This window comes from Dendrobates tinctorius, unplaced genomic scaffold (genome assembly GCF_039654945.1).
Source record: "Dendrobates tinctorius isolate UK_male_01 unplaced genomic scaffold, ASM3965494v1 ptg000158l, whole genome shotgun sequence".
Taxonomy (NCBI): domain Eukaryota; kingdom Metazoa; phylum Chordata; class Amphibia; order Anura; family Dendrobatidae; genus Dendrobates; species Dendrobates tinctorius.
Window position 1 is genome coordinate 30944794 of NW_027361825.1, and position 13784 is coordinate 30958577.

Here is a 13784-nt window from a genome sequence, read left to right on the forward strand (position 1 = left end):
TCTCATGTTGATCTTTCCTAAAATCCACAACCAGTTTAATGTTGAGTACAAGATTATTGGCTTTACACCAGTCACATATTCTTTCCACCTCACTCCGATACAAGTCTTCAGCATTTCCCCTGATGAGACCAATCAGTGTCATATCATCGGCAAATTTCAAGATTTTTACTGAGTCTGCTGAAGAGATGTAATCATTCGTATAGAGAGAAAACAGTAACGGGGACAAAACACACCCCTGAGGTGCCCCGATGTTTGTGACCAAGGTGTCTGAAGTGAATGGTCCAACTTTTACACTCGGTATCCTGGCTGTCAGGAAGTTATAAATCCACAAGCATAAGTTGAGAGGGACTCCAAGAGCTACCATTTTCTTATGAAGTAAATTCGGATCAATGGTATTGAACGCTGAGCTAAAGTCCATGAAAAGAATCCGGACATATGAGTGCAGTTCATCTGTATGATCCAAAATGTACTTCAGTGCCAGATTGACAGTGTCGTTTGCCGAACGATTCTCCTTATAGGCAAACTGAAGCGGGTCCCATAGCTTCTGCGTGAATTTTATCAGGTGGGACATCATAATTCTTTTGAAGACTTTCATAGCTACAGATGTGAGTGCTACTGGTCTATAGTCGTTCAACTCAGAGGATCCCACTTTCTTGGGGACAGGGATAATTGTGGAATTTTTCCAACACTGAGGTACAACGCACTCTTTCAGTGACACATTGTATATATTTGTCAGTATAGGGGCAAGCTGGGTAGCACATACTTTCAGACACATTGGAGATACACCATCAGGGCCAGGTGCCTTTTTGACCTTAAGTCCCTTCAGGATGCGTATCACCTCTGCCTCGGAGATCACTACTTGGGTGTTGCACAATGAATGATCTTTATATGAACAGACTGAGGAGCTTAGAGATGAATAGCCACTGTGTGTAGAGCTTGCCTCAAATCTGCAGTAGAATTCATTTAACTCTGCTGCCAGACTTCTGCTGGGGTTCACTATAGTGGGGTGGCTTTTATAATTGGTGACCTCTCTTAATCCTCTCCATGCAGATCTAGTATCTTTTGATGAGAACCTTTCCTCCAGAATCTTTGCATACTCGTGTTTGGCTAACTTGATCTCTTTAGATAGCGAGTTCCTAAGTTTCTTGAATTCAGTAATATCGCCTGCTTTATAAGCCTCCTCTTTTCTCTTAGGATCAACCTGACTTTATTTGTAAATCACGGCTTGTTGTTTCCCCGAAAGTGGACAGATTTGGATGGAATAAACGTGTCTTCACAAAAATGGATATATGATGACACTGCATCAACCCATTCATCCAGACCCGAGCATGTTTCCTGGAATACCTCCCAGTCCGTGCATTCAAAGCATGCTTGTACTTGCAATTTTGCCTCCTCAGACCATGTCTTCTTTGTATAAACTGTAGGTTTGGATGTTTTCAACCTTTGCCTGTATGCTGGAATTAAATGAATTAGACAATGATCTGAAAAGCCCACTGCTGCTCTCCTCACTGCCCTGTAGGCCTCTTTTATGACTGTATAGCAGTGATCAAGCGTATTGTTCTCTCTCATGAAGCAGTTTATATGTTGAGTAAATTTGGGGAGATCCAGGCTGAGTTTTCCTTTGCTAAAGTCCCCCATTACGATCACAAATGCTTCTGGAGATCCTTTCTCCCATTCTGATATTTTGCAAGCTAATTCACCAATAGCAGCTTTAACAGATGCTTGAGGGGGAATATATACTGCAACCAGAACCATAGATGAAAACTCTCTTGGAGAGTAAAATGGTCTACAATTGTGTGCAAGGTACTCTAGATCTGGAGAGCAACCTTTTCCCAGTAGGTTAACATCACAGCACCAGCTAGTGTTGATGTAGAGACATACCCCACCCCCCTTTGTTTACCTGAAGCTACACAATCACGGTCAGCTCTGTAGATAACAAAACCAGGTAGATCCAGACTACAATCAGGGATGGTCTCATTCAACCAGGTCTCAGTAAAACAAAGAGCAGCTGAATTGGCCATATCAGATCTCATGTTACATAGTAAGCTCAGATCCTCCATTTTGTTAGATAAGGAACGGACATTAGCCAAGTGGAGTGAAGGAAGAGCTGTTCTGAACTCTCTCCTCCGAAGACGTGCCAGAACGCCTCCTCTCCCTCTCTTGCAGTACACCTCCACAGGTTTCACAGAAGTAATGGATTTTATGTACTCAATTGTTGAATTAGCAATCATGCTCCAAGAAGGGGAGTCCATGAGAAATTGCGAATGATTCCAGAATAATAAATCGTCCCTTGAAATCATAAGAGTAGGTTTACAGAGTGCAGTGGCCATGATTACACTCAGCTTGTAGCTATAAAGACTGAACAGTCACAGCTTAGCAGAGTTAAATGTACAATTTTCCATAAAGGGTGCTCCCAGCACTGCTGGGGGGAGGGCATGGGTGCAACAAGACAGGGACATCAGGGGACACGCCAACAGTCAGTCCAAACCTGCCCAGCTCACCCCTTCAGCTCCACCTGGACCACAAGATCTCCAGAACATCTCCAGCACCGCACACTCCACCAGCTTTGCTATCCCGGGATCATCTGCATGCTGGAAATGGGTACAAGTTGTAGGAAAGTTGGCAGGCAGCCAGCAGCTTCACTCTCTCCCAGCTGAAACCAGGCATGGAGCTCCACGAGGACAGAAAGACACCGGTCCCAGCTGGTCGCAGTCTCCACACTACTCCCAGCTCTGCCGAATTCTGTAGCCCTACTGCTCCACGTGGACCACAAGATCTCCAGAACAACTCCAGCACCGCACACTCCACCAGGTTTCCTATCCTGGGATCATCTGCTTGCTGGAAATGGGTACAAGTTGTAGGAAAGTTGGCAGGCAGCCAGCAGCTTCACTCTCTCCCAGCTGAATCCAGGCACGGAGCTCCACGAAGACAGAAAGACACCGGTCCCAGCTGATCGCAGTCTCCACACTACTCCCAGCTCTGCCGAATCTTGTAGCTACGCAATGGTGAGTGAACCAAAGGGAGAATTAACAATTAAACGGGGTAAAAAACTAAAAAACTCAGGAGCCTCATGCCAGAGCAGCCATCTCTCGGCGCTCCTCCTCCTCCTCCTATATATATATATATCAGTTAGACGCCTCTTAAACAGCCAAACCAGATCTCACACTTTGCACTGATGAGGGGCAGTACCCCGAAACACAGTGTCTGCAAATTGAGATTCTGGTTTTGGCTTTTATCCTAAGTCATGTAACAAGGCTTGTTAAAGGGTCGACTGCTATGATTGGGTCACCGAGGAGGATAGCCAGGGAATAAGCTAGGCAGCTATAAAACCAGAAAGGCTGGTAACTTAGCTGATTGCAGACCCCTAAACCTAACAACACAACTAGAATTAGGCGTGGGACATACCTACGATTCTCTAGACACCTCGGAACAGCCAAAGAGTTAACTAAGCCTAACACTAGAACTACCGCATGTTTCATAATACCTATAACTACCATTAGGGGTCATTTTGATCCCCATTCAAAACTACTGACTCTGGAGTAAAAATAACTTTTTTTGTTGCCAACAAATTAAAGAACATTTATTTTAACTTAGTAGGAACAGTGTTAAGATCAAGTACAGCACGCATTTTCCTTTTCCATGGTCATAGCATGCGGTGTCCAACAGTTAACACAAACAGTACTTTCTTCCACTTTCCCAGTGCATTTTCCACAAACTGGTTTGTTACAGCTTGCGCAAGTTTTAGTTGTTTTGTTTTCGTTGCATCTTCCAATGCCACATTTTCGACGCTTGCAGATTTCTTGTCCTTTTGTTTGTGGTTCAGACATTGCAGATAATGGGCCACTTCTTCTGACTCATTTTCAGATAAATTCTGAAGACATTTCAAAATTTCATCACTTGTCAGACCCCTCTGCTTACTCATGCTTCAAATATACGTCGCAAAAAGGGACTTGTAAGATCGCAGAAGTAATAAAATGACACTGTACAAACATGCAGAGTTGTAGCTTCAACTGTAATGTTTGCTACTGTAGTGCAGACAGAAATCACTACAAGAGACATGGATCAAACATGTTCAGACAAAACAAAATGCTGAATCATCCCTGATATGCAAAGATACAATTACACTCTACAACTAGGGAGAAGCACTGTGATTTTCTGTACTCTGTAATATTAGGTGACTTGCCTACTACTACATTTATGTATGGGGTCAAATTGACCCCTTCAGTACTTATAGGTATGAAATGTAAAATCCGGGCCCCTGAAAGTTACAATTCATTTTTGTGTCCTAAAATATACACTACCATGAATAAATAAAAGACACAAAAAGTCAGAACTCATTTGTTAAAATTTTAGAAATTATAGGAAAAAGAAATGGCAAAAGGGTCAAAATGACCCCTCCGGTAGTTCTAGTGCTAAAGCAAGAAAGGGGAAAGCTAAACTGCCCCAGAGTAGAACCCCAAAGAAATAGCCCCCAAACATATATTGCCGGTGAGACAAGATGAGGCACAAACACAGGCAGAAAATAGAGTAAGCAATGATGGGGCCCAAACTGTCTAGATAGAACAGGACAGGAAAGATACTGACTGCAATCATGCAAAAACCCTAAAAAATCTAACACGTCTGATATGCAAAAATACTGAGGCCACACACCTCTCCCCCACTAGATCAGCCTTCTGATGTGAACTGGAAGCAAAGCAAAGATACTGATATAACAGGGGATTAGCAATATTGAACAGGCTGACATAAGCTGTGACATATGGAGCGGGGTCCAGCACTGGTCCCAGTAGGGAACAATGCTGAACCCACACAGCAAAGTAGAAAGCCGAGAGAGGCAAAACTGGATCAATTGCAAAAAGATTCCAGCAAACAAATAACATCTGAACGATGCAGGACCAAGCAGGGGGCAAGCAGACTTCAAAATGCACAGGAAGAAAACCAAATCACCAGCAACAACTGAGAGAAGCTTGCTCACTTAAATCTTCCCAGTCTGTAACACCTGACCTCCACTCATCCTCTTCAGGTGATTGACATCTGTCAACTCAACCAGCTCCACAAAACAGCAAAGAAATAACGCAATGGATAAGACAAGTGACAGGAAGAAGAATTGTCATTATGGGAGAGGGATAAACATAAATATTGGAACACCTCATAGATAAGGAGTGTGAAAGTTATATTTTCCTCTGATTGGTGTCTGGTTCTGTGTTGTGTGGTGCCTCCAGAAGGTCTGAAGAGCAAATAACTTAATTGATGTAAAAAGACATAAATCCATGCGACACATTCATTCCTGCGCAGAGTGTGTCAAAGGTCATCATAAATTTATACTCCCAGACTCTCGTCTCTCTGAGTTTTGAAGTTGCCATTTAATACAAGTAATCTCATGTCCATGGTGCTGTGACATGGGATACAAAAATGTTTGGCCACAGGTAGATCCATTCTTTTTTCTCTTATTGTGTGGCGATGAGAATCCATCCTTGTTCACAGTTTTTGCCCGGTCTCCCCCACATACAGACCCCCCACTTGGACATTTAGTACAAATGATTATGTACACCACATTGGATGTGATGCAGCTGAAAATACCTGGGATTTTGTAGTCTTGATGTGAGTTGGGGATCTTTATCTTGTCAATGGTCATTATAAATGGACAGATTTTCATTTTTTCTGGTTGCAAGGAAAGGTTCCTGTAGCTCTTGTGCAGGACAGGGAGCTTCTGACAATGATGCATCTTAAATTTGTTGGCTGCCTAAAACACAGTAGTGGGGGGTCTGGAAATATGGATTGTAATCTGCATTTTTTTGTAGTAAAGGATGTAATTTCTATGCAGCTCCCCTTAGCACCTCCAGGGTTGGATTGTAGGTGACCACTAGAGGCACCCGGTTATTTTCATCTTTAGCTTTGTAATGTAGCAGTTGATTCCTTGATATTCTGGTGGCTCTTGTAGTTTGGTTTCAAATTGTTCTTGGATGGTAGCCCTGATTCAAAAGGTCTTTCTGAGGCAACCAAGGTGTTTGTCTCTATCCATGGGGTTGGAACATATACGATTGTATTGAATGGCTTGACTGTAGACAATAGAGTTTTTTATGTGTTTTGGAAGGAAACTGTCTCATTTAGGGTATGTTGGACGGTCAAGCTTGAAAACGACTTTTTGTCCTCATGTCCCATCAGGCCTCTGTCCTACTACCACTACATTGATGATATTCTAATGACCTGGATGGAGTCTGAGCAACAGCTAAAGACTTTCCACAAACAGTTTAATCAATTTTATTCCACCATAAGCTTAACACTCAACTACTCCAGCACTGAAATGTACTTTTTAGACATCATAATTAAGCTAAAGAAAAATGAAATAGAGACATCCCTGTATCAGAAGCCAATCGACCGTCCAACATACCTTAAATGAGACAGTTTCCATCCAAAACACATGAAAAACTCTATTGTCTACAGCCAAGCCATCAGATACAATCGTATATGTTCCAACCCCATGGATAGAGACACACACCTTGGTTGCCTCAGAAAGACATTTTTGAATCAGAGCTACAATCCAAGAACAATTGGAAACCAAATTACAAGAGCCACCAGAATATCAAGAAATCACCTGCAACATTACAAAGCTAAAGATGAAAATAACCTGTGTCAGCTGAAAGTACCTGGGATCTTGTAGTCCTGATGTGAATTGGGGATCTTTATCTTGTCCATGGTCATTATAAATGGACAGGTTTTACATTTTTTCTGGTTGCAAGGAAAGGTTGCTTAGCTACACATGAACACATTTTGTCAGGATGTGAACTTACATTGAAGAAAGTTCAAGAATCCATAGGATTCCTTCAATACCTATCTTTTGGTTAAGGTTGCCACCAATATTCTAAGTACCAATATATGTTGGAACATTGAAAATTAATAATTTGTGTTTCTTTACCCAGTTCCTAGACATGCTGCCAACCCTCATGAGCTATATACCAGGACCACACCAGAGAATAAACAAAAGCTTGGCAAGAGTGACCGATTTCATCACAGAACGAATAAAAATGAATGAAGAGACATTTGATCCAAACTCACCCAGAGATTTCATTGATTGCTTCCTCACAAAACAGAAGCAGGTATCTGACTTATCTGAGTTAGGGTTAGGAGAGGGTTAAGCATGTAAGATTAGAAGCAGTCTGTCTTGCAGTGGAGTGGGATGGGTGAGGGGTGGTGGTCAAACTTCATAGATCAGTGGCCTATCCTTATACTCATTATCTTGCTGGATTCACTCAAAAAATCCAACTTACATATGGCGGTATTTGTGATAATAAGTGATGATGTTTCCACTGGCCCCGAGATTTGAGCTTTGATATGCATTCTCTGTTGAAAAAGATTGGTGGACATTGCACAGATTTGTTCAACTTAATGTCTATGGGACTACCAGAAGTAAATTTATTTTAGCTGTTTAACAAAATATATTCAAGATACAATAATATAATCAATACAGACTTACAGTGCAGACTGCATGATGTTCATACCCTAATTGGAGTAAAGGTTTAGGAATTACAGCTCTATAACCCCTTTCTGACATCAGACGTACTATCCCGTCCACGGTACCCAGGCCCGTATGACCGGGGACGGGATAGTACATCTAAGCGATCAGCGGCGCCCTCGGGGGGGAGCGACGCTGATCGCGGCCGGGTGTCAACAATTATCACAGCTGACACCCGGCACTATGTGTCAGGGGCAGTCACGGACCGCCCCCGGCACATTGACCCCTGGCACACTGCGATCAAACATGATCGCAGTGTACTGGGGATTAGGCAAGAATCGGGCAGGGAGGGGGCTCCCTGCGTGCTTCCCTAAGACCCCCCGAGCACCCCCCTAAGACTCTGTGGGTCAAAATATGGAAAAATTATAGCTCTGAAAATGTGGTGATGCAAAAACTATTTTTAAAATAAAAAGCGTCTTTTAGCGTGTGACAGCTGCCAAACATAAAAACCCGCTAAAAATAGTAAATCAAACCCCACCTTTATTACCCCCTTAGTTAGGGAAAAATAACAAAATTAAAAAAATGTATTTATTTCCATTTTCCCATTAGGGTTAGGGCTAGGGTCAGGGCTGAGATTAGGGTTAGGGGTGTTTTGGGGATAGGTTTGGAGTTAGAATTGGGAGGTTTCCACTATTTAGGCACATCAGGGCTCTCCAAACGCAACATCGCGTCTGATCTCAATTCCAGTCAAATCTGTGTTGAATAGTCAAACTGTGCTCCTTTCCTTCCAAGCTCTGCCATGCGCCCAAACAGTGGTTGACCCCCACATATGGGGTATCAGCCTACTCAGGACAAATAGCACAACAATTTTTGGGGTCCAATTTCTTGTGCTACCCTAGGGAAAATAAAAAAATTGGGGACTAAAAGATCATGTTTGTGGAAAAAATAAGATTTTTTTTATTTTCATGCCCGGGCGTTATAAACTTGTGTGAAGCACTTGGGGGTTCAAAATGCTCACCACACATCTAGATAAGTTCCTTGGGAGCTCTAGTTTCCAAAATGGGGTCACTTGTGGGGGGTTTCCACAGTTTAGGCACATCAGGGGCTCTCCAAAGGCAACATGACACTTGCAGACAATTCCATCAAAGTGCATTCCAAAACGTCAGTATTTCCCTTCCAAGCCCCGACATGTGCCCATACAGTAGTTTTCTCCCACATATGGGATATCAGTGTACTCAGGGCAAATTGGACAACTACTTTTGGGGTCCAATTTCTCCTGTTACACTTGACAAAATAAAAAAATTGGGACTAAAAGATCATGTTTGTGAGAAAATAGATTTTTTTTTATTTTCACGCCCGGGCGTTATAAACTTCTGTGAAGCCCTTGGAGGTTCAAAGTTCTCACCACACATCTAGATAAGTTCCTTGGGGGGGTCTCGTTTCCAAAATGGTGCCATTTGTAGAGGGGGTTCCACTGTTTAGGCAAATCAGGGGGTTTCCAAATGCGACATGGCGTCCGATCTCAATTCCAGCCAAAAAAGTCAAATGGCGCTGCTTCCTTTCCGAGCTCTGCCATGCGCCCAAATAGTGGTTTACCCCCACATATGGGGTATCAACGTACTCAGGACAAATTGAACAATAACTTTTACAGTCCTGTTACCCTTGGGAAAATAAAAATTTTGGGTGAAAAGATCATTTTTGTGGAAAAATATGATTTTTTAATTGTACTGCTGTATGTTATAAACTTCTGTGAAGCCCTTGGGGGTTCAAAGTTCTCACCACTAGTGTTGAGCATTCCGATACCGCAAGTATCGGGTATCGGCCGATATTAGCGGTATCGGAATTCCGATACTTAGTTCCGATACTTTTGTCATATCGGATTCCGGAATCGGAATCGGAATCGGAAGTTCCCATCATGCTATGAGCCTGCTTGCTTTGATTAAGCCAATGGGAATCCTCCGAAGTGTGGGCACATCCTGTTAGGCATGTAGGCATGTTAACTATTGGCATGGCTGTGATTGGCTGCAGAAATGATGTCATGATGCACTATAAAAGCCACCGCAGCCGCCATTTCTGGTCACTCTGCTGTGAATTCAGTTAGGGACAGGCTGCTGTAGAAGACTGTGAGGGACAGTTAGAAATAGCGATTCCACCAAACATCTAGTGCTTTACCCAGGCTACATAAACCACCACTGTAGCCTTCTTTGCCCTAGCAGCAGTGTTCACAGCTGTCTGCAAGGGCTGTGTGAGTGCAGCTCACGCTGTGGAGTGGGTCCTGCAGCCACGTCAGGCTGTAGGCCACCCAGTGTGATCACTGCTGCCTCATACATCTTTTATTTTTTGAGCTGCATTTTTTACATAATTTCAATCTAGTGTGCTTCCATCCGTATCCATATACGTTGGTTGCAAACACTAGTTGTAGACAGCGGAGCCTTTCTGCAGCCTTTCAGTGCTAGTGTCCACTTTGCTGCACTGTTCACGGCTGTCTGAGAGGTCTCTGACTGTGTGTGAGTGCAGCTCACGCTGAGTAGTGTGTCCTGCAGCTACGTCTGGCTGTAGGACGCTCAGCGTGCGTCAGTGCCTCACACATATTTTTATTTGAGTGCAGCTCATTTTTTCTTCTATTAGTGTGCATCCATCCGTCTCCATCTACGGTGGTTGCAAACACTATATAGGAGTACACAGCGGAGCCTTTCTGCAGCCTGTCAGTGCCAGTGCCCACTTAGCTGCACTGTTGACGGCTGTCTGAGAGGTCTCTGACTGTGTGTGAGTGCAGCTCACGCTGAGTAGAGTGTCCTGCAGCTACGTCTGGTTGTAGGACGCTCAACGTGCGTCACTGCCTCACACATATTTGTCTTTGAGTGCAGCTCATTTTTTCTTCTCCTATTAGTGTGCATCCATCCGTATCCATCAACATTGGTTGGTTGCAAACACTATATAGGAGTAGATAGAGGAGCCTTTTTTTCTGGCTTGTGCCCTGCCGGCGCAGCCAGATTAGTATTACCCAATTTTTTTGGAGCCTCATCTTTTGCATTGTAGGTTACCTGCCTGCATTGTAATAGCTCCAAAAAGTTGGTGATACTATCAGTTTCAATTCTTTGTTCACATACTTTGAGTTTGTTTCCAACAAAGAAACCACAAAAAAAGTTCACCAAACACTACATTTGGAACTTGTGTAGGCCACATCAGCTCCTATTAAAGTCTAGTCCACACACACACACTTCATAAAATTAGTGTTTCTTGTACCTGTAACCAGCTGTTCAGGAATAAGCACACTAAGGCCCCCCTTTGTACTTTTTTACCTATCTTAAGCAGTCTTGCAAGATGAAGAAGGCAGGGAGTAAGGCGCGTGGGCGTGGGCGTGGAGTTTCAGCAGGGAGAGGACGTGGGGATTCTGCAGGGAGAGGACGTGGGGATTCTACAGGTAGAGGACGTGGGGATTCTGGGCCTGCTGCGGGCACCAGTGGATCAGCATCCCCTAGTTTTAGCAGGCAACAGTCCTTTATGCGCAGCTTTGTAGGACCTCAACGTACCCCACTGCTGCGGGAGGAACAAATTGAAGCCGTTGTCGGATGGATGGCAGCTAACGCATCGACTTCAATTACTTCCGCATCCTCTCAGGGTCAGAGCACCGAAGAGCAACCATCTGTCTCTTCACCACCTGCCAAAGTGCCCAGGCAGTCAGAGAGACATGGACAGGAGCCATCACAGTCTCTACTTCTGTTCTCGGAATCTGTTGGCTTGGAAAGAGGGGGCCAGCCAAGCAGCATTCCTGAATGTGAAGAAGAGGGAGTATGCAGTGATGCGCAACTTCTTTGTCCCTCTGAATCTGAAGAGGCGAGTGGGCCAGTGCCTATGGTCAGCACACCTCAGTACGCATCAGATGATGACGAGACTCAGTTGCCACTTTCTGGTGCGTACGGTGCTGGCGAGACAACCCCGGAGAAGCAGCTGTTTGAAGAGGGGAGGGAAGATGATGAGGTCCTTGACCCATCATGGCGTGAGCAACAGGAAGGTGGTGGGAGCAGCTCGGAGGAAGAGATTCCCCTACCGGCCAAAACAGGAGGCAGAGGGAGGGGGAAGACTTGGTTGCCTGTACCCTCCACTTCGGCACCCGTTAGGAGCATTCCTCCTTCCAAAGGCAAACCGGGCGCTCACAAGAGTTGCAGTGCGTGGTCCTTTTTTGACACAGTTGCAGATGACATTTGCTTTGTCAAATGCAAGCTGTGTCATCAGAGAGTCAAAAGAGGGAGAAATGTCAGCAACCTCAATACCACAAATATGTGGAAACATGTGCGCACCAAGCACGAGTTGGAGTTGCAGAGACACCCTGAAGACGTAGGCCAACGTACAGCACCACCTACCACCTCTTCAGTTCGTGTTGGGCCCTCTTCCTCCAGCTCACACACTGCTGGTTCGGCTTCCTCACAGGATCGCCAAGGTAGAACCTCTGCCACTGTTGTCCGGAGACCCTGTCAGATTACACCCATAGCAGCACGTTCCCATCCATCACAGCCATCGGTAGCACAGGCATGGGATAAAAGGCGCCCTTACTCGGCAAACCATCCCCGAGCACAGTCTCTGAATGCTGGCATTGCCAAACTTCTGGCAGTTGAAATGCTGTCATTCAGGCTGGTGGACACTGACACCTTCCGGGACTTAATGGCATTGGCAGTCCCCCAATACAACGTGCCCAGCCGCTTTTATTTCAGCAGGCGAGCCGTCCCTGCCCTGCAGAAACATGTTGAGGGCAAAATAAAACATGCGCTACTAAACGCCGTTAGTAGCAAGGTCCACCTGACCACCGATGCGTGGACCAGTAACCATGGACAGGGACGATACCTTTCCCTCACTGCCCACTGGGTCAATGTTGTGGAGCCGGGTACGGATCTGGAGAGTGGTGCTGTACGTGTTCTTCCAACGCCACGGATTGCAGGACTCCAGTCTGTACACATAGACTCCTCCTCCTACTCAAGTTCCTCAGAAACAGCAGAGCAGGAGCCTGTTATGACCGATATGAGCACAGCCGTGGCCAAACGTCAACAGGCTGTACTCAAATTAATTTCTTTGGGGAATCGAAGCCACACAGCGCAGGAGCTCTGGAATGCTATCAAGCTGGAGAGCGATGTGTGGTTTGGGCCAGCGAATCTCCAGCCGGGCTTGGTAGTGTGTGACAATGGCCGAAATCTGGTGGCAGCTCTTGGCCTAGGCAACCTCACACACATCCCATGTCTGGCACATGTTCTTAACTTGGTCGTGCAGAGCTTTCTGAGGGACTATCTGGATCTTGCTGCACTGTTGCACAAGGTCCGCATAGAGTGCGCTCACTTGCGACGTTCCAGCACGGCAAGATCGCGCCTCGCTGCTCTGCAGCGACGATTTGGCCTTCCGGAACATCGCATCATATGTGACCTACCCACCCAGTGGAATTCAACGTTACATATGTTGGAGCGGTTGTGTGAGCAGCAGGCAGCAGTCATGGAGTACCAGCTGCATCAGGCGCAAACAAGTCGCACTGTGCGCCGTTCACACTTCAGCACCATTGAGTGGGCCTCTATGAAGGACATCTGCCTCGTTTTGCGTGCCTTCGATGAATCCACGCGGATGGTGAGTGCAGATGATGCACTAGTCAGCATGACTGTCCCCCTTATCTGCCTGCTTCAACAAACACTGCAAGCACTAAGGGATGAGGTTTCAGAAGAGGTGGAGGATGAGGAGTCCCAAATGCCATCTGCTTCTGGACAGTCTGCGCTACGTGTTTCCTCACAAAGGCCTAGGCAGGGGACACTTTGTGAGGAGGATGAGGAGGAGTCGATGGAGGAGGAAGACATCTCTCCAGAGGAGGGAGGTACACAAACCTCTACTCAGTATGTACAGCGAGGGTGGGGTGATGCAGAGCAGGCCGAGGTCACGCCTCAAACAGGGGACAGCGGTTCTTTGGCAGTTGGGAGTCTGCAGCACATGGTTGATTTCATGCTGCAGTGCCTTAGAAATGACCGCCGCATCGCCCACATTCTCGTCTCGGCTGATTATTGGGTGTACACCCTCCTAGATCCTCGCTACCGGGACAGCGTACAAAGGCTCATACCACCGTTGAACCGGGAGCGTAAAATGCGGGAGTACGAAGAGTCACTGGTGCAGTCCATAATGTTTTCCATTCCACCCGACAGCATTGTTGCTAGTGCTTTACAAAGCAGCTCTGTGCGTCGAGGCAGTGGAGGAAACTCTGCACAAAGAGGGAGCAGAGGCAGCGCCGCAGCACAAGGCAAGAGCACTATGGCCCAAATGTGGCAAAGTTTTGTGTGTCCACCACAATTGTCTACACCATCAGCGA

The 13784-nt window shown here is 45.6% G+C and overlaps 1 protein-coding gene across 1 annotated transcript in view; it reads left to right on the forward strand.

The window, feature by feature from the left end:
* Positions 1-13784, forward strand: part of LOC141051639 (cytochrome P450 2C42-like) — a 187021-nt gene that overhangs the window by 126887 nt on the left and 46350 nt on the right. Inside the window, exon 3 of the mRNA XM_073548657.1 lies at positions 6918-7094. Coding sequence (XP_073404758.1) covers positions 6918-7094 — 177 coding nt within the window. The remainder of the gene's footprint in view (positions 1-6917; positions 7095-13784) is intronic.